General features: G+C 41.2%; 1 protein-coding gene across 1 annotated transcript in view; it reads left to right on the plus strand.

Moving 5' to 3' along the window:
* The window catches only part of SEMA6D (semaphorin 6D), a 54,903-nt gene that overhangs the window by 27,893 nt on the left and 2,076 nt on the right, over positions 1-24,934 (plus strand). The window contains 17 exon segments of the mRNA XM_007445998.1: positions 14,646-14,804; positions 15,207-15,318; positions 15,870-15,930; positions 16,040-16,102; positions 16,211-16,312; positions 16,545-16,635; positions 17,314-17,433; positions 18,120-18,208; positions 19,113-19,330; positions 19,429-19,560; positions 19,876-20,031; positions 20,123-20,296; positions 21,083-21,223; positions 21,323-21,400; positions 21,879-21,940; positions 22,300-22,356; positions 23,843-24,010. Coding sequence (XP_007446060.1) covers positions 14,646-14,804; positions 15,207-15,318; positions 15,870-15,930; positions 16,040-16,102; positions 16,211-16,312; positions 16,545-16,635; positions 17,314-17,433; positions 18,120-18,208; positions 19,113-19,330; positions 19,429-19,560; positions 19,876-20,031; positions 20,123-20,296; positions 21,083-21,223; positions 21,323-21,400; positions 21,879-21,940; positions 22,300-22,356; positions 23,843-24,010 — 1,983 coding nt within the window.

Here is a 24,934-nt window from a genome sequence, read left to right on the forward strand (position 1 = left end):
GGTTAGATCCTGTTTTCTGTCCCTTCCTGCTCAATTCCTTTTAAGTGCAGTTCCTTTCTGAATTATTAATACTTGACCAGAAGCATTAATGATGGAGATATTGGTATGCTTTGCTTTAAGAACACCTAGACTTAAAATGAAAACCTGACATAAGAGCTGCTTTAATTTTCCGGAAACTTCTTTAAATAGCCAGCTTTCCTCATGCATGTAAAATATAATTAAAATAAACAAAACTGACCCAACTTTTAGGAGGACATTGATTATAAAAGCAAGGCATTAATAAAGAACACAACAGGCTTCCATACCCTGCAGTGTGCCCTTTTCTGCCTTCCATGGTGTCTACTGCCACCTTTCTTTCTTTTCTCTTCTGCCAGAATCTAGCCCCAAGGAAAGATCTTACAAATGTATTCATACTGATTTCTGGCTTATGTTATGCTCCAGCACTACATACTTTATAACTGGAAAAAAAGTCCGTCAGCCAAAGAAAAGAATTTCCCATTACAGAATCTCCAGCATCAGTCAGCCATTAGGCAGGTTGATTTTTATTTTATTTTTCCTTGTTGGGTAGTGGGGAGTCAACAGACTTCCTTCTCTGTCAGTTCCATATACCCCACTCTTTAATTTCAGGAACAGCTCAGTTTTCCTTTCCTTGTTCTGGGAAAGCTGCAGAATGAGGCAGAATTTCAGTGGGGGGTGACGGAAATCACTTACTCTTTTGGCCTGTGTTGCCCATGCCTCCGATCAAAGAGCAGTTTGTTAATGACGGGAGGGTGTGAAAGGAGGCATCTGTTGCCATTTGCAAGAACCTCTTAGATTTGGAGCAACTGGAAACGCCTGGGGCTGATGAGGGTTGTGTGCTACTGCTGTTGCAGAGAAATGGTAGACCCAAGACTCCAGGTGTTTGGGGCGATGGTGACGAGGTGTTCAAGCCGTGGCACCTGTGCCACCACAGCTGAGTCAGCCACGTGTACAGCCTCCATCTACTTCTTTTTTTCTTTATCCTTTACATAATGACTGAGGACCTCCTACATTCCAGGCCCTGTGCCTCCTGCAAAGGATAAAGAGGACAAATACGACGTACTCTCCATCTGTTTAGTTTAGTAGGGAAAATGTGAAAAGAAGTAACATTATGATGAGGTGGTGAGTTCTGTAATAGAAGTCTTAACACAGTGTCATAGTATGATTAGTCATCCTGAAGGGAACAGAGCACCCAGGGGAGCAGGATTTGGGGTAGTTGGAAGAATGGGAAAGGGGCAAAGGCCAGGGACATTTTGATCTGGTAAGTAGACAGTTTCCAGGAAGGGCTTTTGAGAGAGAATAGTATGTGTAGAAGTCACTGCTTTGGGATGAAGATTGGGAAGCATTAGTAGCTGAAACAGGGAAGCTGGCAAGAATCAAATTGTGGAGGACCTTGTAAATCCTGGAAATGACTTTGGACCTTATCATAGAGGCCTTCGGGAACCATAAAATTGTTTTTAGACAAGGAAGTAACATGATGCTATTCGTGCTTTGAAAAGATTATTCTGGTGGCTTTGTGAAGAATAAACTAAAAGTCTAGGAGGGCAGAAACCAGTTCAGGGTAGATTCCAGAACAATTAAAAGAGAAATCAGCGGGATGTATTGACAGCTTGGAAACAGGATGATGGAGGGGGAGAGATCTAGGGTGACTCCCAGGTTTAAGGCATCAGTGACTGAGTAGGATCTTAAAAATATTACTAACAACAATAATAATAATAATTGTAATTGTTGGATCCTTACCAGGTGCAAAGGGTTTGGCTACGTGCTTTACACAGATTATTTCATTAAATCATTGTAATATTAGTGCTTAAATTATCTTCATTTTATGCGTGAAAACTTGAGACTTTGAGAGGTGAAGTGACAGGCCCAGGGTCACATGGCTGGTAAGTGATAGTGCATGAATTTGAACCCAAGCACTTGGAGCTCAGAGCCTGCCCTCTGTAGGGAATTTAGCACGAGTACAAGTCAAGACAGAGTATCTGAAGTTCAGATTTGCACCTTCCAAATTTAAGTTGCCTATATTTTATGAGCCGAAATAGCTAGGAAGAGAGTTGCAAGCTGGATCTGGAGCAGAGACGTATGATCTCTGCTGGGCATGTGGAGTGAGGATTCATCGATTAATCAGTGGTAGTGAAGAAGGTGTGTATAATGTGGGTGAATCTTCAAAGAGCCTGAACAGAACCATGAAGAACCGCATCTAAGGGTGGGCATGTTTGGACAAGTTTGGGAAGGTTGCTGACGAGGAGTAGCTAGAGAGGTGAGGAGATAACTATGAAAGCCAAAAGTAGAGCTTCAAGATCTGATGGAGGGACCACCATGACTCAATACTTCAGGGAGATGAAAGAAGACTTAAAATGAGGATTGAGGGAATTCCCTGGCCGTCCAATGGTTAGGACGCCACACTTCCACTGCACGGGGGCATGGGTTCGATCCCTGGTCAGGGAACTAAGATCCTGCGTGCTGCGAGGCGTGGCCAAAAATAAAAAAAAGAGGATTGAGTTGGATTTGACCGTAAGGTGATTGATGGGCAAGAGTTGAAGTTAGACTGAAGTAAGTTAAAAATTGAATAAAAAGTGAGAAAATGGAGACAGTAGGCTGAGACTTCTCTTCAAAGTAGTTTGGCTGGGGAAGGGGTGAGAGACAGGGAGATAAAGGAGGCAGCCTCAGGATCAGGGAGATACTGTTTGTGATGAGAGCCACTTGAGATGCTGGTAATGTGGAGGGGAAAGAACGTGGGAGCTGTGGGTATTACACCAGGATGTTTATCTGAGCAGGCTGGGAAGTTGGATTCTGCCCTCCAGCCCTCAGAAGGAGCTCATGGACTCTGAGAAAAAGTGCTCCTACACTTTCAATTTATCTCCCTTTTATTTTATTTTACTTTTTTTAATAGGCTTTATTTTTTTTTTTTTACATCTTTATTGGAGTATAGCTGCTTTACAATGGTGTGTTAGTTTCTGCTTTATAACAAAGTGAATCAGTTATACATATACATATGTTCCCATATCTCTTCCCTCTTGTGTCTCCCTCGCTCCCACCCTCCCTATCCCACCCCTCTAGGTGGTCACAAAGCACCGAGCTGATCTCCCTGTGCTATGTGGCTGCTTCCCACTAGCTATCTACCTTACATTTGGTAGTGTATATATGTCCATGACTCACTCTCGTTTTGTCACAGCTTACCCTTCCCCCTCCCCATATCCTCAAGTCCGTTCTCCAGTAGGTCTGTGTCTTTATTCCTGTCTTACCCCTAGGTTCTTCATAACATTTTTTTTTCTTAAACTCCATATGTATGTGTTAGCATACGGTATTTGTCTTTCTCTTTCTGACTTACTTCACTCTGTATGACAGACTCTAGGTCTCTCCACCTCATTACAAATAGCTCAATTTCGTTTCTTTTTATGGCTGAGTAATATTCCATTGTATATATGTGCCACATCTTCTTTACCCATTCATCTGTCGATGGACACTTAGGTTGCTAAATTTTGAGAGAGAATAGTATGTGTAGAAGTCACTGCTTTGGGATGAAGATTGGGAAGCATTAGTAGCTGAAACAGGGAAGCTGGCAAGAATCAAATTGTGGAGGACCTTGTAAATCCTGGAAATGACTTTGGACCTTATCATAGAGGCCTTCGGGAACCATAAAATTGTTTTTAGACAAGGAAGTAACATGATGCTATTCGTGCTTTGAAAAGATTATTCTGGTGGCTTTGTGAAGAATAAACTAAAAGTCTAGGAGGGCAGAAACCAGTTCAGGGTAGATTCCAGAACAATTAAAAGAGAAATCAGCGGGATGTATTGACAGCTTGGAAACAGGATGATGGAGGGGGAGAGATCTAGGGTGACTCCCAGGTTTAAGGCATCAGTGACTGAGTAGGATCTTAAAAATATTACTAACAACAATAATAATAATAATTGTAATTGTTGGATCCTTACCAGGTGCAAAGGGTTTGGCTACGTGCTTTACACAGATTATTTCATTAAATCATTGTAATATTAGTGCTTAAATTATCTTCATTTTATGCGTGAAAACTTGAGACTTTGAGAGGTGAAGTGACAGGCCCAGGGTCACATGGCTGGTAAGTGATAGTGCATGAATTTGAACCCAAGCACTTGGAGCTCAGAGCCTGCCCTCTGTAGGGAATTTAGCACGAGTACAAGTCAAGACAGAGTATCTGAAGTTCAGATTTGCACCTTCCAAATTTAAGTTGCCTATATTTTATGAGCCGAAATAGCTAGGAAGAGAGTTGCAAGCTGGATCTGGAGCAGAGACGTATGATCTCTGCTGGGCATGTGGAGTGAGGATTCATCGATTAATCAGTGGTAGTGAAGAAGGTGTGTATAATGTGGGTGAATCTTCAAAGAGCCTGAACAGAACCATGAAGAACCGCATCTAAGGGTGGGCATGTTTGGACAAGTTTGGGAAGGTTGCTGACGAGGAGTAGCTAGAGAGGTGAGGAGATAACTATGAAAGCCAAAAGTAGAGCTTCAAGATCTGATGGAGGGACCACCATGACTCAATACTTCAGGGAGATGAAAGAAGACTTAAAATGAGGATTGAGGGAATTCCCTGGCCGTCCAATGGTTAGGACGCCACACTTCCACTGCACGGGGGCATGGGTTCGATCCCTGGTCAGGGAACTAAGATCCTGCGTGCTGCGAGGCGTGGCCAAAAATAAAAAAAAGAGGATTGAGTTGGATTTGACCGTAAGGTGATTGATGGGCAAGAGTTGAAGTTAGACTGAAGTAAGTTAAAAATTGAATAAAAAGTGAGAAAATGGAGACAGTAGGCTGAGACTTCTCTTCAAAGTAGTTTGGCTGGGGAAGGGGTGAGAGACAGGGAGATAAAGGAGGCAGCCTCAGGATCAGGGAGATACTGTTTGTGATGAGAGCCACTTGAGATGCTGGTAATGTGGAGGGGAAAGAACGTGGGAGCTGTGGGTATTACACCAGGATGTTTATCTGAGCAGGCTGGGAAGTTGGATTCTGCCCTCCAGCCCTCAGAAGGAGCTCATGGACTCTGAGAAAAAGTGCTCCTACACTTTCAATTTATCTCCCTTTTATTTTATTTTACTTTTTTTAATAGGCTTTATTTTTTTTTTTTTACATCTTTATTGGAGTATAGCTGCTTTACAATGGTGTGTTAGTTTCTGCTTTATAACAAAGTGAATCAGTTATACATATACATATGTTCCCATATCTCTTCCCTCTTGTGTCTCCCTCGCTCCCACCCTCCCTATCCCACCCCTCTAGGTGGTCACAAAGCACCGAGCTGATCTCCCTGTGCTATGTGGCTGCTTCCCACTAGCTATCTACCTTACATTTGGTAGTGTATATATGTCCATGACTCACTCTCGTTTTGTCACAGCTTACCCTTCCCCCTCCCCATATCCTCAAGTCCGTTCTCCAGTAGGTCTGTGTCTTTATTCCTGTCTTACCCCTAGGTTCTTCATAACATTTTTTTTTCTTAAACTCCATATGTATGTGTTAGCATACGGTATTTGTCTTTCTCTTTCTGACTTACTTCACTCTGTATGACAGACTCTGGGTCCCTCCACCTCATTACAAATAGCTCAATTTCGTTTCTTTTCATGACTGAGTAATATTCCATTGTGTATATGTGCCACATCTTCTTTTTATCTCCCTTTTATTACATGAAGAAACTCAAGCCCAAAAAGTGAGGTTTCCTGTCCATGGTCACATAGAAAGTCCATGACCCCAGATCTACTGGTGCCTGGTCCCTTCCCCTCCTGCTGCCGGTGTCAGTGGGAGAAGCAGCCCTGACATTCCTTATGCTTCCAAGTTCCCAATCCTCCAGACTGACTGTTCCCTGCTCCATCAGAATGTACATCCTTACAGATTCTGGTGTGTCAGCAGGGCTTCAGCTGTGTGTGGGGGGTGGGGTGAGTCAGAGAGCTGCTTTGTCATTTCCTCAACATGCCAGAGGGCAATGTTTTAAGTTGTTAAAGTGTCATTAACAGAGCAGTGCAGGAAGCCTCTTCCTCTCACCTGGGCACCCAAGTTCCCAGAGGGAGGAAGGGTTTCGAAGTCAAGGGCCTTTCAGAAACCTCTTCCTGGCCCAGGGTCAGGGAGGATATATTTGTTCATACATGGTGCCCTGGTCCCCAAGCCCCTGTGCAGGAGAGGATCGGGCCGGGGGGGTGGGGGACGGTGGCAGTGGGGGTGACAGTGGAGCTTCCTTAAATGAGAGAGCTGATGCTCTCCCAAGAGACTTCATCGGTCAAGAATCACTTGGTGAGCCTGGATGTAAGTAGCTACCCACACTGCTGAGAAGTGCCCAGAGTACCCTGCCCCAACTCTGCTAAGAGGTCTTCTGGAATCTGTATCATCATCTCTTCTTCTCACATTCTTATACTCCGGAGGTTATGCTGTCAGCCTGGTTGTCACACCATTCTCATTAAATACTGATGTTGAGCACAGATTGAAATCCATAGCCCTACACAGAACACACTGCCTGGTATCTAGAAACGTGAATGCTCTATAAACATAAACTTCTCTTTTGTAGTTGACCTTCAATGACAACCCTCCGTGTGTTGGTAAGGTTCCAAGGAATAGCAGTTAACTTCCTTCTCTTTGTTCTTTTTCAATCTACTTAAACCCCTTGCTCCTTTTCCGTTTTGTCATGTGGGGCTGTCAGGCCGTAGACCTATAACTCCATGGGCCGTCCTTCTCGTGGACTGCAATGTAAACAGTGCCCCCTGGAATTTCATAGACTGTGGAGTGAATGGTGCCCTTTGCTGCAGCTCCAGGCCCACCCCGCTTCTCTCCTGTAGTTCACAGCACACTCAAATAAAAGAATGAATGCTATTTGGGAGCAGAACCTAGGGTGCTCATCCTCCCTGGGTCTGCTGCTCTCTGTTGTTATTGTTGTTGTCTTGTTTAACAGTATTAAGTAAATCTAAATCAGACAGGAATCCAAAATGCTAATCTTGCCCTGAGAGATTTAGCAGAGCTGGTAGTTTTCAGGACACATGACTAGTTCTTTTGTTTCTTCCTTCATGTACAGTGTATTCACAGTTGTATCAAGTATTGACAACTGTGAGACCTGCTTGTCCCAAGGGACTGACTTTCTTCGGGCTCTGAAGAACTGCAGGAGGACTTAACTAGGCCAAGGATGGGAGGCAAGAAGGGCCGTCCAGAGGGAAAGGAGGAGCAAAGGCTTGGTGGAAGTAGATAGCATATGACACATTCCAGGGCCAGAACCATAGCCAGGGTGGTAGAAGCATGAGTAAAGAGGGAGAGAGACTCAAGATGAGGCTGGAGAGGGAGCCAGGACTCAGAACAGGAACTGCCTTAAAGCCTCATTGCAAAGATCTGGACTTTCTCCTAAGAGTAATAGGAAGTTCCTGGAGGATTATGAGATTCTGTGATGGGGTTTATATTCTGAAAAGCTCATTCTTGTTGCATCTACAGAATGAATGGGAGACAAACAAGGGGCAGACAGAAAAGTAGGGAAAAGGTCAGAAGAATGTGGTAAAAGGCAAGGCAAGGAGCCACAGTGCTTTAAAAAGCTGTGGACAGTCGACTGCGTCTAAAGCTACTGAGGGATTACATGAGATGGGACTGGAAAGTATCCATTGCATTGAGCTACCTGGAGGTCATCAGTGTTTTTACTAAAAGACATTATTGAGAGAGGAGCTAGAACAGAGGCAGTAGCAGACTGAGTGGGAGGTGAGGAGATGACAACGGTGAGAATGAAAAACTTTTTGTCAGTGTCTGCGAATGGAAAGAAAGAGATAGGCGGTGACTAGAGAAGGATCTGGGGTGACAGGAGCTTTTTCACCCTTTTTTGTTTTTGAGATGAGAGGGGTGTGGGCAAATTTAAGTGCTGATGGATAATATTTAAGCAATAAAAATTTATAGAACGTGCCGGAAGAGGAGAATATAATCCATGTTTTTTTCTGTTCCAGGAAAAACAGAAGGGGTTGGGTTTAAAGCACATGGAGGGGAGTTGGGAAGTGAAATCCTCTTAAAACAGGGAGAGAGGGAGGAAAAACTTCATGACGAAGCCTATAGATTGATGTTCTTGGTAATGGGAAGGGGGAAGGATTGAGGAAGTCCCTAACTTACGGCTTTATTTTCTATGTGAAGTAGCTATGAGGAGGGAGAAGAGATGAGGGCCTTGAGGTGAATGGGGAAAGTTTAAACTTACTGATTTGGGGTGTGGGCAAATCTAGTCGAGAAACATAGGATCCCCCCAGTTTTATAGTGTGAGTTGTAGTTGGTGGTCAAGAATTCTGTGACATTAGTACATACCAAATTGCCGCAGACCGTGGTTGCCTTCCCTACAGCAGCTCAGCTGCTCTGGGGAAGGAAGGTGCAAAAGGCTGTGTTCCTCCTAGCTAGAAACTTTGCAAGAAAGTCTGACACAGTAACAAGGGATGAGGGAGTCTACAGTACAGGCAAAAGTATCATCGAAGTGGTTGACTACCGAATATTCCGTATAAGATGGATAAAGTGGTATGACAAGACTGGGGATGAAAAATGGATTCGAAGTCAGGAGAAGAAAGGAGAGCAGTTAGTAGACTGAAGGCCCTGATGAGAAGGAAGAGTAGTCTGGTGAAAGCAGTCAAACAAGCTGGAGGGACAGAAGTTTGGGATCAAAGCATGCAGTGCTTGACTTCATGATTTTTGAGGTGAAGGAGCTATAGCTGATAAGTCCAAGAGGGGAACCATGGACCAGGACTGCTAAAGTCTTTGAAATGTTTTTCTTAGAGAAAGTGACTGGGAAGTTATCAGCTAGAAGAAAGGAGGAGGGGCAGAACCTCAAGTAAGCACAGGATTTTATTGTAAAAGGATGGAGGCCCAAAGTCTAGAAGAAGTACTGGGAAACTGGGCAGAAGCAACTCCACTGTCAAATCCTGAGGTGTAGGGAGAGTATGAGAGTCTAAACAGCTCCTCTTTGAGAAGTGGCATTTCCAGAAGAGAGCCAGGGATTTAAAATCAGCATGGTTCTTTCTGGGTTCTTTGGACTGGGGAGAAAATTAAGTAGGCATACTGCATTTCTGAATTCTCATTTCCTTTGAACTAATATAGCTTTAAGAGAGACAGACTATAGATCAATTTCTCTATCTGGGATTCATTAATTTCAAATTTGGCCACTATTCTGTAACCATAAAAAGAACTTGTATTAACCAACCCTATAAATTCTCTTGCTTAAAGAACTTCCTTTCAGTATTTCTTTTAGTTTGGGCCTGCTAACAATAAACCTCTCCGTTTTTTCTTATCCTAAACATCTTATCTTGCTTCATTTTTGAAGAACATTTTCACTGATTATAGAATTCTAGGTTTGAAATGTAATTTCTTTCAGCACTTTAAAAATGTCATTCTGTGGTCTACTGAATTGCATCATTTCTATTGATAAGTCATTCGTCAGTATTCCTGCTTCTTTGAAGGTAAACTATCTTAGCTTTTAACATTTAAAAAATTTTTATTTTTAGCATCTTGACTATGATATAGTTAAGTGTGTTTTCTCTTTGTATTTAGAAGTTTCTTAGAGCTCCTTTAATGAGTGCCTTATGGTCCTTCATCAGTTTTGCAGCCATTATCTTGTCAGTTATTGCTTCTGTCCATTTTGCTCTCTCTCCTCACTCTCAGGAACTCCCATATGTGACATCTTTTCACAAGATCCTGTGTGTCTCTTACTCTCTGGTCTGTTTTTTCCAACCTTTTTGCTGTCCACGTTTCTGTGTGGTATTTTCTATTAACCTATCTTTCAGTTCACTAATCTTTTCTTCAGCTGTAAGAAATATGTTGCTAAGCACATCTATTAAGAAGCTTTTAGTTCTGTGCTTTTTAGATGTAGAATTTATATTTAATTCTTTTTTAATAGATTCTAGGTATCTGGTGAAATTCTCCATCTTGTCATCGTTTTTTCTTGGACAAAATAAGCATAGTTACTTTTTAAAACTATATCTGAGAATTCTAATACCTGGGTTACCTGTGGTCCTATTTTCTATTGTCTTTTTTCTCTCTTAATCTTAGTTCTTGGAATGTCTAGTAATTGTCGCTTGAATGTTGAGCATTTTGTGTAAAAAATTATAGTCTCTGTCACTCAAGCCCTGGCTATCTTGGCAGCTCTGAACTCCTTTTAAGAGCTATCCTCATTATATTTAGGTTCAAAATCAAGAATGGAAGGGGGAAGCCCGTACAAAAAAAAAAATCCAAAATATACTTACTCAGATTCCCCGCTCTCTCACTGAAAGGAATAACCTCATATAGGTATGTTCTTTACTATAAGCTTACATGTAAGGAAGGTGGTTCCCTCCTCCTTCTTGGAGGCATCAATGTCTATGAAGCTGTACCTTATCCTCTAAGAATACCTCTATTATTGTTATGATGATGTACATAAACAGTTGTAAATAAATAGCTGTACAAAATGAAAGAGTAAACATATTTCTTTTTTTTTGGGGGGGGGCCCTTTTGCACAATAAGATCTAACAATAATAGTCATGATAATATTCAATAAGATTTACTAGAGATTTAGTATAGGCCGGGTTCTGTGTTAGACGTTTTGTATAGATTATCTCATTCAATCCCCAGAAGGACCTATGAGGTAGTAAAGGTAATTATTCCTATTTTACACATGAGGAAACTGAGGTTTAAAGGGTTCATTCACCTTAAACAAGGTTCCAGAGCCAGGAAGTAAATGGCACAAGCATGTTTGTACTCAGATCTTTCTAACCTCAGGGTCGAGGTTCTTTTCCAACATTTTGTCCTGCCTCATGTCTTGCCTTCATTCCACGTAACTGGTTTGATGATTTCACCGAGCCCTGGAATCCTGGGATACTTCCTTAAATAAGGTGAGAACAAAGTAGTCTGAGGGGTTTACATGCAAATAAATCTCCTTCCTGGTACATTTTTCTTGGGTATTTCCAGATTCTTACCTCCCCTACTCAGCTTTGCTTTGATATATGTTTTTACATTACATGCTTCCATATATAAGTTCTGTGGCAAATCTGAAAGTAATTTTTTAAATAAAGCTTTATGCAGGGACAGGAAGTAATTAGTGGTGGGGTTTTATTTTGGGAGGATGAGATTGGTGAGGGGTGGGGTATAAGGAGAAATTGCTTTCTGCAGTGTCAGATGAATGAGTTACAGGAAATGATGGCTCAGCCAGCAGCTTGGTGCTTGCCAGTGAGTCAGCAGTGATTCCACCCTCAGTCTCGATGCTGGAATCACAGCTGTGAAAGACATTCTTCCTGGTGAGGGCCCCTCCCTGCCTTGCTGTCTGGGGCATGGATGCTCTGCCCACATAATGTGAACCATTCAGTTACCTGTCCTAGTGGAGAAAGATCCACAGAACTACCTTCTTGGGTTCATGCAGATATTTCTGTGTTTCTTTAGGATTCATTGGTGTTTCTGTTTTTTTCCTCTGATACCCAGCAGAAGCATCCAGTTTGGGATTGATGTAATAGCAGAATTTAATTCCTAGGGCAACATTTCATATTTTTACACTGCTTCAATGTCTAGGGTCTTTTTTATTATTATTATTGAAGTATAGTTGATTTACAAATATTGTGTTAGTTTTGGGTGAACAGCAAAGTGATTCACTTATACATATATATATATTCCTTTTCAGATTCTTTTCCTTTATAGATTATTACAAAATATTGAGTATATTTCCCTCTGCTATATAGTAGGTCCTTGTTGTTTATTTATATATAGTAGTGTGTATATGTTAATCCCAAACTCCTAATTTATCCCCCCGCTTTCCCCTTTCGTAACCGTAAATTTGTTTTCTATGTCTATTTCTGTTTTGTAAATAAGTTCATTTGTATCTTTTTTTATAGCTTTCGCATATAAGCAATATCATACGATATTTGTTTTTCTCTGTCTGACTTAATGATAATCTCTAGGTCCATCCATGTTGCTGCAAATGGCATTATTTCATCCTTTTTTATGGCTGAGTAATATTCCATTGTATACATATATATGTGGTATATGTATATATACCACATCTTCTTTAGGGTCTTTATAAATGGGAAAACACTGGAAAAGCAAGACAGGAAGGTGCTGCTTCAGGAAAAATGGTAGATTGAAAGAGGTCATTTTGTCACGATTGAAAATATGTGCGTGTGGCAAGAAGATTAGAACGAAATCATTACGGTTGTTGGGTTGAGATGGTAGGACTGTTTGTGATTGCTTTTTACTTTTTTTCTAGGTTTGATAAATAGGCTCAAGTTGTAAAATTTATTCTAAGAACAGTCGTTTCGTATTTTAAACTAACTATCCACTTGTGGGGAAAAAAACTGGCCAAATAGCTTTAATATTTTAGGATATCTTTTTCCCAGACTTTGCTCATATTGTTAAGGTCAACTTGATCATATCCATGGTGTCCTGTAGGAAGTGGGCAAGGAAGATTAACTTTGCTCAGAAGCTGTAGGTGCCAAGCTTTCAGTTCTTTTAGAAATTAATGCTAAGAGAGATCAAAGAACCTTTCCCAGGTCGATTAGCTGGTAAGTGGTGGAGTTCCATTCAAGCCCCAGTCCCATTGCCACCAAAGTCCACCCTCTTTCAACTAGAGTATAGAATGATGCTGCCGCAGGGCCCAGTCCTCCAGGCTTTTTTGCAGGGCATTTTTCTTTTTCCTTTTCTTTTTCTTTTTTAATTAATTTTTATTGGAGTATAGTTGATTTACAATGTTGTGTTAGTTTCTGCTGTACAGCAAGGTGAATCAGTTATACATATACATAAATATATAGCCACTCTTTTTTAGATTCTATTCCCATGTAAGTCATTAGAGTACTGAGTAGAGTTCCCTGTCCTATACAGTAGGTTCTTATTAGTTATCTATTTTATATATATAGTAGTGTGTATATGTCAATCCCAATCTCCCAATTTAGTCCCCCTTCCCCCTTGGTAACCATAAGTTTGTTTTCTATATCTGTGACTCTATTTCTGTTTTGTAAATAGGCTCATTTGTACCATTTTTTTAGATTCCACATATAAGCGATATAGTATTTTAAGTGTGTTAACTTACCGCTGGATTAGTAGTCCATTGAGAAAAATCGTATTGCAATATCGTTCTCTCTTTTTGAAAAACTAGGATTCTAAATTCCACATATACATACTTGGCTTCTACTCTAGTTAGAAAGACAAATACTGAGAGTGTTGTGTAGAATACATGTGTGTGCATCTGTGTTTTTGACATTAAGAAGATGAAAGAGGCATGGGAAGTACTTAGTTGAGTGGTTGTACTCCCCCAGAATTTGAAGTGATTCTCATGATCACACCTAAAGTTCTTAGATATATGAGATTGAGGCTAAAGTTAAATGTTTTACTGTTCAGTATAGTAGCTCTAAGTGACAGTTTCTGTTGAAGGAGGAGTGATATTGTTGCGAAGCAGAGATTTTACAGTTTCACAAAAATACCCATTGGCCCAGTAGGGCCTTAATTTATTTTTCTAATAAATTAATAACATTTAAAGATTTTTGCAGCTAATATTGTACAATTAACACTATAAGCTTTGTTGAGATACTGACATACAATATACTGCACATATGTAATTGTACAACTTGTTAAAATTTAACATACGCCTACACCTATGAAACTTCCCTTCAGTAAAGATAATGAGTGTATTCATTAGCCCCCCACAAAGATTTTTTTGGAGTGCTATATTTTCTAAGAAAAAAAAAACCCAGCCATTTAATTTCATTATCTAATTTGATGAAAAAGGCCTGGATGGGGACTCAGGTGTTGTGAGTCTGGACTCTGATCTTGCCCTGAATAGCTCTAGGAAATTCAGCCGAGTCCCTTAATTTTTCCAGGTCTTAGTTTTCTTATCTGAAAAATGAGGGGGTTGAACTAGATGGTCCCTAAGGCCCTGTATGGCTCTAAAGCTTAATAAAGCTAAGAGAACAGGCATACTTAGGGTATTGCTTTGTGTCCAAATGGTTTTATGTAAAAATATAGGCTTCCGCAGTCATCTGGTGTCAGCTGTGCTGCTGCATCCCGGCCCCTCTCTGCTTGATTGATTGATCATGAAATCATTTCGTTTCTTTTAATTCTCTTTCACCCTGATTCAAGGTCATTCATGTCATTACTTTCATGTTGTTCTTTCTAAGCCTAGGGAACTGGTCTACTTAAGAATTTAGGGGTAGGGCTTAAATAATGCTGGGAACTTGGCAGGCCTCAAGGGGCTGTGAGGGGCAACAGGACTGATAGCTCCTTGGATACTCTCGAGGCAGCTTGGGCATCTTAGTGGGGAGGGGGCAGAGACGAGCTGTACTGGATTTATTTCAGGGATGGGGGAAGGGAAGCAGACTGGAGTTTAATTAAAATTCTAATCCCAACTTGGCCCATCTTCTTATCAGCAACCAGCATTTCTGTTTGTGGTTCTGGTGATTTTGCTGTGATAACATATGTAGTTACCTCAAAAACTCTTGCAAATTGGCCTAAAATTTCAATATGATCACCAGATGCTTTAATCAGACTTGGCATGCTTCCATCTTTGGCCTGTGTTTTCAGAGATACCTCCTCCACCACTGCCATCTTTCTGATGGGAGGGCGGGCATTGGAGAGCTGGTGGTGAAAATTGAGCTGATTGCAAATGACAAAACAGTTTCATCACAGCATAGAGATCTTTCCAAACTATTTCTGTTTTCCCGTAGCTAAGTGGGATTTCTGAGGAGGGGCTGCTCTGATTTCATCTTGGCCCACCATGAGGTTCTTCCTGCTTAGTGCCTACATGCTGCTTCTGATGATTTCCCAGCTGAGAGCAGTCAGCTTTCCTGAAGACGATGAACCCCTTAATACTGTTGACTATCACTGTAAGTAAAATCTAAAGAACATTCTCCTTTTCTAAGAAGGAAGCTTTTTTTGGTTTTGATTTTCTAAGCATATTCATCTTTAGAAAGAGAGAGAGAGTTTTATGTCTTTATAATGGTTTACATACTAATTTATCCATAATCATTTCCTAGTGTCTGGAGAAAATGGGACAGTTTAGTTAGGTGCTTTTCTAAAGCAGCCCATATATAGGTTATATGTTTTCAGTTAAAAGAAAAAGACCATTTGCTGACATTCACTGTCCTTTATTCATTCATATTCAAGACCTTAAGAGGGGAATTTAGTTAAAACCCTTTTACAACTAGTATATACAGCTAATCAATGCTGTATATCGATTCTTCAGCTCCGTAATCCTGACTGATGGTTTAGCCCATTTTTACTTGCAGATTCAAGGCAATATCCGGTTTTTAGAGGACGCCCTTCAGGCAATGAATCACAGCATAGGCTGGACTTTCAGCTGATGTTGAAAATTCGAGACACACTTTATATTGCTGGCAGGTAATTTTCCTCTCGTTGGTTTATTAGATTAAAATTCTTTTCTCTTGTGGTGCTTGCATTAATGTGTCTAGTTCATGAAAAGCTAATATGTATTGTGATCAAAAATTGCAAGTAGCCAAAAATATTCACCTGGAAGAGTCAGTGTTGTGTACCAGGAACAAAATATAGCAAAAACCTTTAGCAGTCTTATTTTATTACTGCCATCAAGAAATCATGCACCATTCTTTACTCCTAAAGCAGCAGGAGAAAAAAATCATTCTTTATTCTTTTTTTAACTTGGAATTATTCAAGCAAATATTAGAAGTATGTCTGTGCTAATACCAAGTAGCAGTTTGACCCATGCCTGAAGAGCTTTCTTTGCTCCCTAACCACAGTGATATATGAAAGCAACTCACTAATGAAAAAGCACTCTCTGTTGACTTTGTTGGAGACAGAGAAAATCCAAATGATCTCTAAAACACAATAAAAGCAGATCTGTAAAAATAAAATAAGAATCAGCTTAACATTTTTATGTATTCACATGATATGACTTACTGCCTTGTTTCCAACAGGGATCAAGTTTATACAGTAAACTTAAATGAAATCCCCAAAACAGAAGTAATACCAAACAAGGTGAGCAAGTGTAGTTGGCAAATTTATTTGCACTCTCTCAGAACTTGGGTAATGTCCCTCTCCCCTCAGTATTTAAAATATTGAACTTTGGTTTGCTTGATTGATACAGAAACTGACATGGCGGTCAAGACAACAGGATCGAGAAAACTGTGCTATGAAAGGCAAGCATAAAGTAAGTGAAACAAACGAGTGCCTACTAGATTGAGTCTCTGTGGGGCCTTGAGCCCACAGTGGAAGCATATGGAATGTCTAATGTTAATGTAATTGTTACTTTCTTTAGGATGAATGCCACAACTTTATTAAAGTATTTGTTCCGAGAAACGATGAGATGGTTTTTGTTTGTGGCACCAATGCTTTTAATCCCATGTGTAGATACTACAGGGTAAGTATATTTTATACAATGTGCTTTTTTTAAATCAACTTTTCTTCCTTTACGGGAATGTCGTTAGCGTCAAATCCTTTCTCCTATAGACGCAGTAATTTGTTTTATCTCTAGTGCTATGGAGGAATAAAGACAATTCTTCCCATAGAATTTCAGTGCAAATAAAGCAGTATTGCCTTCAAACATGTACATTGAACAGATATGACACTAGCTATTTATTTTTCTTTTGTAGTTGAATACCTTAGAGTATGATGGGGAAGAAATTAGTGGCTTGGCAAGGTGCCCATTTGATGCCAGACAAACCAATGTTGCCCTTTTTGCTGGTAAGATTCTTTAGTGTAATGAATATAAATGATTAATGACACTGAAGGTGCAAAAGGAATTTAAAGGAAGAAAAAAGCTCATAACTAGGATAGCTACCTTGACACAGGTGTTTCAAAGACCAAAAGCCGGGCTTCCCTGGTGGCGCAGTGGCTGAGAGTCCGCCTGCCGATGCAGGGGACGCAGGTTTGTGCCCTGGTCCGGGAAGATCCCGCATGCCGCGTAGCGGCCGGGCCCGTGAGCCATGGCCGCTGAGCTTGCGCGTCCGGAGCCTGTGCTCCGCGGCGGGAGAGGCCACAGCAGTGAGAGGCCCACGTACCACAAAAATAATAATAATAATAATTTTTTAAAAAAGACTAAAAGCTATGAACAAGTTTTCAAAGAAGAGGAATTAAAAGTGAGCATATTATAAGTATTCTGACACTTGGCTCTGTTGTTAACTATGCCAGTGACCCTGAATAAGTTGCTTAACTTTTTGATGCTTCAATCCCTCATCTGTAAACTTAGATAATACCATGGGTCAACCTATCACAGGTTGATTACGAGCATCGGGTTTAGATTTATTTGTATATGTAGCAATAATGTAGGTGAAATCACTCCAAAGGATATAATACACTATATAAGATAACACACTTAGGATAATTATGGCTATTTCATCTAATGTATAACTTTGGTTTCAGATGGGAAGCTGTATTCTGCCACAGTGGCTGACTTCTTGGCCAGTGATGCCGTTATTTATCGAAGCATGGGCGATGGATCTGCCCTTCGTACAATAAAATATGATTCCAAGTGGATCAAAGGTATCTTTGAAGGACAGCTTTGGGAGATCACCAAGGGAAGTAACATGGCCGAGTGGGAACAGGAGACCTGGGCATCAGGAAATTCAGTGCATGACTTTATATTGTTTATTTAGAGCCAAGTACAAGCTGCCTTGGTTGTGAACGGGAGCATTAATGGGGGATGAGGAGACCAGTAGCCACATCAGGAAAGTAGATTTTTATCCTAAGTGACCTCAAAAAAAAGATCTCAATTCTGTGTGCCATTTGCCTAACTCTAAATGCATGTAATAATCCTTGCCCACTTCCATCTACCTACCCTGGAAAGTTAACCCTGGGAATCAGTAGTTCATATCTGCAGAGTTATTTTGATCTTTGGAGTCTAGAAATCAAGATTTTTTATTTTCAACGTAAGAAGTTTCCTTCCCTAGTTAACTACAGGTTAATGAATAAATCTGTTGAAACAAAGACCTTTGCTGTAGTTCATTTCCCTGTAGGCTTTTTCTAGTCCATTAGCTAACATTAAAGACTCTGGGTTCCCTGAAGCTTCAACACACCCATACTGGGACTCCACAGACTCGCTGGCATATCAGAGTTCTCCTTGGCTTGAATGTAGCAATGTGACATCTGTCAGTCATACCTGGCAGTCAGGGTCTGATACTAATTGAATTATCCTTCAGGAACCAGTTTGTTTTCAATTTCTCTTTCAGAGCCACACTTTCTTCATGCCATAGAATATGGAAACTATGTCTATTTCTTCTTTCGAGAAATTGCTGTAGAACATAATAATTTAGGCAAGGCAAGTATACGATTGTGCACTCATACTGCATGGAACTGAGCCCACTTTGGTAAAGTCTTTGCATATTTTCCAGCACTCAAAGCATTTAGGGCCAAGTGCAGAGAGGTGAGTTGCTTATCCTGAGAATAATTGCTGTGGAATGCCTGCACAATGGCCAGAGTGGGAACAGCAGCCGTGGGCCTTGAGATTTCTTTTTTTTTTCTGTTACTACAGAGAATGTTCTGCAGCCTCCCTTGAGCTATGGATGCTTCTTTAAGTTTTTAGAATCTATTGATAGCTATTCTTTCTCAGCGTCAAAAGACAGGATGGAAAGTAAGGGCCCCTGTTCAATGTTGAATACTTCAGTACAAGCCCGTATGATTCTAAAATATTGCGGCCCCTTCTATGCCAGGTTTAAGAATGGTGCATTTTGTTAACAATATGAGAAGCTAAGTGGGGGACAGAGCATGGGAATGGTTTCCATTCAGCCGGGCCGTTCGATAGCTCACTTCTTATGGAGCTTGTTTGGCAGAGCAGGAAAATGGCCCTTTTTTTCTCACAGTTAAATCTAGTTGACATTCTTACTATACAGATCCCTAGGGAGAAGGCTGCCGGAGTCTTTTTTTTTTTTTTTTTTTTTCGGTTTTGCGGGCTCTCTGCCGCACGCGGGCTTTCTCTAGTTGCAGTGAGTGGGGGCTACTCTTTGTTGCGGTGCGCGAGCTTCTCATTGCTGTGGCTTTTCTTGTTGTCCCCTGCATCGGCAGGCGGACTCCCAACCACTGCGCCACCAGGGAAGCCCCTGCCGGAGTCTTTTGAACCACATGTATCTTTAGCATGTTTCATCCCTCCCTTATCTGGCAGCTTTTTGTTCCTGTTCTTCCAACATGCTCATAACCCCGTTGCTTTGCTTTTGTCCCGTGGGCAGGCTGTATATTCCCGTGTGGCCCGCATATGTAAAAACGACATGGGTGGCTCCCAGCGGGTCCTGGAGAAACACTGGACTTCATTTCTGAAGGCTCGTCTTAACTGTTCTGTCCCCGGAGATTCCTTTTTCTACTTTGATGTTCTGCAGTCTGTCACAGACATAATACAAATCAATGGCGTCCCCACTGTGGTCGGGGTGTTTACCACACAGCTCAACAGGTGAGAACAGATCCCTGGCACTTCAAAAACCTTCCGTATCTCGCTTGTGGGAACCGAGAACAGGCCCGTTGTCTCCTGTTACCGTTCCTCTTTTTCAGCATTCCTGGTTCTGCAGTCTGTGCATTTAGCATGGATGACATTGAAAAAGTATTCAGAGGACGGTTTAAAGAACAGAAAACTCCAGATTCTGTTTGGACAGCAGTCCCTGAAGACAAAGTACCGAAGCCAAGGTAAGAAGAAAAAAAAAACCGAGAGGATTTTTGTCTATGACAAAACCCTCTGGTCACCGGAAGCATCCATCCTCAGAGAGCAGCTGGGCCAACCTCCCACTCCAGGAAGGGTCCCTGTGCAGCACTACAGACAGAAAGTCAGTGAATATGACTCTGAGAGCCTGAATATGGAGAGTCCGCAGAGTTCAGGGAAATAGCATCGCTCCTCTGGTTTGGTTCACTCTCCTTTCTCTCTTGACCTCGTCTTCCACAATGGACACTTAATCCCTAGATACAAATTGTGAGGGGAGACAAAACACACTATTTTCCTTTCAGGCCTGGCTGTTGTGCGAAGCATGGGCTTGCCGAAGCTTATAAAACCTCCATCGATTTCCCGGATGAAACCCTGTCGTTCATTAAATCCCACCCCCTGATGGACTCTGCCGTCCCACCCATTGCCGACGAGCCCTGGTTCACAAAGACTCGGATCAGGTAAGACTGTGCACAAACACGGACCCTCTCCCATCCAGTAGCTTCCCTTCCTGTTGTCCGCCCCCCTGACCTGGCTCCCCTCCTCTGGCAGGTACAGACTGACGGCCATTGCCGTTGACCATTCTGCTGGACCCCACCAGAACTACACAGTCATCTTTGTTGGCTCGGAAGCTGGCATGGTACTTAAAGTTTTGGCAAAGACCAGTCCTTTCTCTTTGAATGACAGCGTGTTACTGGAAGAGATTGAAGCGTACAACCATGCAAAGTAGGTATATTATACGAGAACACTTTTTAGTACTTCCGGTGTGTGTGTTTCATCTGGTCATTTCCTTCCAGCCCTCTAAATTAGCAGTGGTTTGGTATATCAGTGTTTTCTTTTGTTTTGTTTTTTTCCTCACTGAAATAAAACCCGGGTTTGTTGTTTCCCTGAGTCCACTAGGGCTTGGAGGGTAGACAGTGATGAGTTTAAAAATAATTCAGCCCTTGTTTGTCACCTGTGGAAAATGAGAATATCTTACCACCACCCTCTTACCTTGAAGATATATTTCAGGATGCTACATGGAGCAGACAGCTGATTGCAAACACACACACACAGTACACCATAATTCTTCTAACCACTGATATAAAAAATTATGTGGACCATTAAAACAAACAAGAAATAGATGAGAGAAATGGAGCAAAGAAGACTAAGGAGAGATCCGGAAATATCTAGCACAGGAAGATTTAAATGCATTAAAACATTATCCTTTTTCTTCCCTATAGTCTAACATGCTATTCACAAATGCAATTCCCTTCGATCATCAGAACGGGAAGCCAACCTTTAAAAAACCCTTTGTCCAGCCTGAAATTAAACCAGCCATGCAGAGCAGTAGATGAATCACATCATTATTACTTCCTGAACTACGTGCTTGCCTGGTTTGCTACTGAGAGTATTCCTTAACGCCTCCCCAGCTCTCAGTAATTGCAAAAACCAAACCTCACTTGCCTCGTGTAGTTCCTGTAGCTTTTGACTTACTAAACGTATATCTTCAAAATGTCTCCCACAATATAGGTGCAATGCTGAGAATGAGGAGGACAGAAGGGTCATCTCGCTCCAGTTGGATAAAGTTCATCATGCTTTATATGTGGCGTTCTCTAGCTGTGTTATCCGCATCCCCCTCAGTCGCTGTGAGCGTTATGCATCATGTAAAAAGTAGGCTGATGTTTCTTTCCTTATCCCGGCCGGGTCTTACAGCAACATTACCTTTGATGATGAGAAAATTCAAGTTACGTTCTGTTTGGTTTCATACAGGTCTTGTATTGCATCTCGAGACCCGTACTGTGGCTGGTTAAGCCCAGGGGCCTGTGGTCAAGTGACCCCAGGGATGCTGTAAGTATATACTTTGTCACATTAGCTGAGATCTTCCCCAGATGTGCTTCTATCTTCTCCAGGGACTCTAAAGCTAGAAATTTTAGCAAACTTCCAGTAACACTACTTTTCTTTTTTGCTTTACTTTTCTTTCTTTCTTTCCTTTTTTCTGTTTTTGTTTTCTGTTTGTTTGTTTTGTATGGGAGAAGGAAAAAAAGAAAATCTGGAGCTGTGAGAGGGAAAGGAGATTGTAGACAGTGAAATACCTACGGGAAATGGATGGAGAGAAAGAGCCAATTCTCTTCTGCTCTCTTAAACATTCTAGTTACCAAATGTTTAATAGAAATACTCATTTTAGCAAGCTATGTTGAAATGTCCTTTTTTTTTTCTGTCTGCTCATTCTTACTAATCCATCTGTGTTCTTGGTTCTGCTCTGGTTGTCACTTGTGTTCCTATGAAGGCTGTTAACTGAAGACTTCTTTGCTTTCCATAACCACAGCGCTGGAGGATTTGAACAGGACACGGAATATGGCAACACAGCCCATCTAGGGGACTGCCATGGTAAGACCGAACCTTCCTTTCCCTCCTGGTGCTTCTTTTTGACCACATTTGCACGTGAACGTTATTTTACAATCAGCCTTTTATAATGACTCGGGACACCTGCCACCTAGCATTTAACTTAAACTTCACAAAAGCTGAGCTCTTTGGTCATGGGGATACATTAGAGAAGAATCTTACTTTTTTTTTTTCCTTCACCATTTACAATCTTGTAGGAAATCTAGAGAAAGGTCGTCTAAGCAGTAGGTTACTCTTTTAATTTATAGTCCTTTCCTTTGACTTTTTGAGTTAATTGGAATTCGTAAATTTTTGCTTTCTTTTGGTTACTTTTTACTGATTACTTGTTCCTTTAATTCTTTTAGAAATTTTGCCTACTTCAACTACACCAGATTACAAAATATTTGGCGGTCCAACATCTGGTTAGTTTTTTTTCATTTTTTTGAATTAACAACCTTTTCTTTCCTTCAGTTCAGCATTTTCAGCCCCTTCTCCCTTCCTTTTGCACAGTTTGGCAGCCCTTCATTTTTCTGCTTTGACTCATAACCCCCCTGATGGTCCGAAAGACTTTTTCTTATTCAGCACTTCACCCTGTGTAGCATGTTAACAGCCCATCATTGACCAAGGCACATCCTTTAAGAAAAATCCAATGGATTAACATAGGCTGCATTCCAGCTGCACGCCCGTCCACCCAAGCTTTCTTCTCTCTCACCCCTGTGCATTGTGAATGTTCCCTCTGGTCATCTGTATTCAATGGATGGCAGAATTTCATTATTTACCCCTTCTCTCCTCACCTTTCCTAAGACCTAGTAAACAAATACACATTTCCCCAAAATGTGTATTTATAAATTTGAGAGATCTTTTCTGAATGGTTTGTGGTGATCCTAGAAACCTTTGAATGTTGTGGTCTCAGTGGTGTGAAAAAGGTTCCCATCGAATGAAGCTGGTTTCTGATGTATTAAGATGTTCGCTGGGCTCCCTGTGCCCCTCTCGTCTACATCCGTTTTGGAGTCTTCATCTATGACCGTTGCACCAGTCTGAATTGGGGTCTCCAGGGTTTTAACCTAAGATCATATGCTTACATTTTGAGGGAAAATCTACTTGGCAGAAATCAGTAATAGACACACTAAGAGGTTAAGTTACTCCCGATCCTGTTGCTGGTCCTAAAACTTAGCAGCAGTTTCATTCCCCAGAGGGGAGAAAAGGATGGAAGATCTTGTGTATCAGAACATCCTTATTCAGCTTGTGAATGCCATTTCTTTTGCATGAGTTGCTGCTAACCCTTTGGAAGAAACTCCCCGGGCATTTTGGAAGGCACGGACAAGGTTCATACCTGCTTCAGTGCTTTACCATGGATGGTGAGCCCTCAGTGCAGTCAGTAATCTACAGATAGACGAGATGTCTGTGGTAAAGGAGGACAGCTTCTTTGTCAGGTCTAAAGTCAAGTGTTTATGCAGACCTAATCAGGTGTTTTCTGATGACGTTACACTGTAGGTTCCCCAGTGAAGGCAATACAGTTTCCAACCATCTATGAAAATGCTTTAAACAAATATACACAAAAGAAGTGATGTTGTCTCACAAAAGGATGAGAAACTAGCAATTAGTCTTTGGGATTCATCGTACCTTTTCCATGAGTGTCATTAATCACCGCAGAGGCTTCGTAGAGGAGTATTTTCAGTGTCTTCAAGTTCGAAATCTGCTTAATATGTGTTTATTGTTCATTTTTAGCTTATATTTTTCCCTTGCAAGAAAAGGATTTGGTACAATCTCCTTGGATGTGTTTTTATGAAATCCTAGAACAGGCTTTCTCATAAAATTTGCTTAAACTTTACTTGAAAATACAACGGACCAGTCAGAAGCAATCCGCTGTCACTACCCATGTTAATAAAAATCTGTTTGCCACCACAGACATGGAGGTATCTTCATCTTCTGTTACCACAATGGCAAGTATCCCAGAAATTACACCTAAAGTGATTGATACCTGGAGACCTAAACTGACCAGCTCCCGGAAATTTGTAGTTCAAGATGACCCAAACACTTCTGATTTTACTGATCCTTTATCAGGTATCCCAAAGGGTAAGGCCTCACCAGGGAACTCATCTCTCACTGAGTGGAAACCTGATTCCTAATATCTCTGAGGAACGTGTGGAGGTGAAGCCCGACGGAGCTGCCTCTGTTGTTACCATCGCCGCCGCTGGCCACACTCACACCGGTTTTCTGTGGTTACGTGGAGTGTGCATTCCTTAGCAGATGAAAGAGGTGGAAAGCTGTTGAAGAAGGAGTTGGTAAAACAGCCACTCAGACAATCTAATCCGTGTTGGCTTCTGTCTGAAAAAGCTACACTCTGCTGGGTATCAGAGAATTCCGAGGGTCACCCCAGCGATATCCAAAAGCAAAACTCATTAACTGCAAATATCCTGATATCGGATGTTTTGTTGAGGAGCCTTTCCCAGACTTTTGTTTAGCTGCAATTTGCAATGCAATCTGAAAAGTACGGGAGGCGCGAAGTTGTTTGAATGTCACAAGCACTGAAACCTAACAGAGTGCTCATCCGTAACTATCATTTTCAGCCCATAATAGAAGCATTTATCAAAGAGCTGTCTGCTGAGTTACCTTGTTAGACAGATCAGTCTGGGAAAAAAATCTATTCTTTAGTGCTTACTAAACTGTGGTATCAGGTTTCCAATCAGTTTTTATAGCAGTGCATTGTCATTTATGATTTACATCTATTGATTTTGGTTTTATTTGTTTTCATTGTAAACAATTTTATAATCATTCTTCCTCTTTTATTTTCTTTAGTAATTCCATTTCTCTCTACATTTCTTTCTTTGTCTTTCGCGATGCCACTGAATTCCATAGCCCTCAACACTGGTTAAAAACAACTAATGTTCAAAGGCCTTAGTACTAACCTAGAGCAACGGAATCTTCAAATCACTCTGACTTACCTTACTCTGGGATAGCTGTGCTTGTAGCATGTAACAGACTTGGATACCTCTTAAA

The sequence above is a fragment of the Lipotes vexillifer genome, unplaced genomic scaffold, assembly GCF_000442215.2.
Source record: "Lipotes vexillifer unplaced genomic scaffold, Lipotes_vexillifer_v1.1 scaffold1644, whole genome shotgun sequence".
NCBI lineage: Eukaryota > Metazoa > Chordata > Mammalia > Artiodactyla > Lipotidae > Lipotes > Lipotes vexillifer.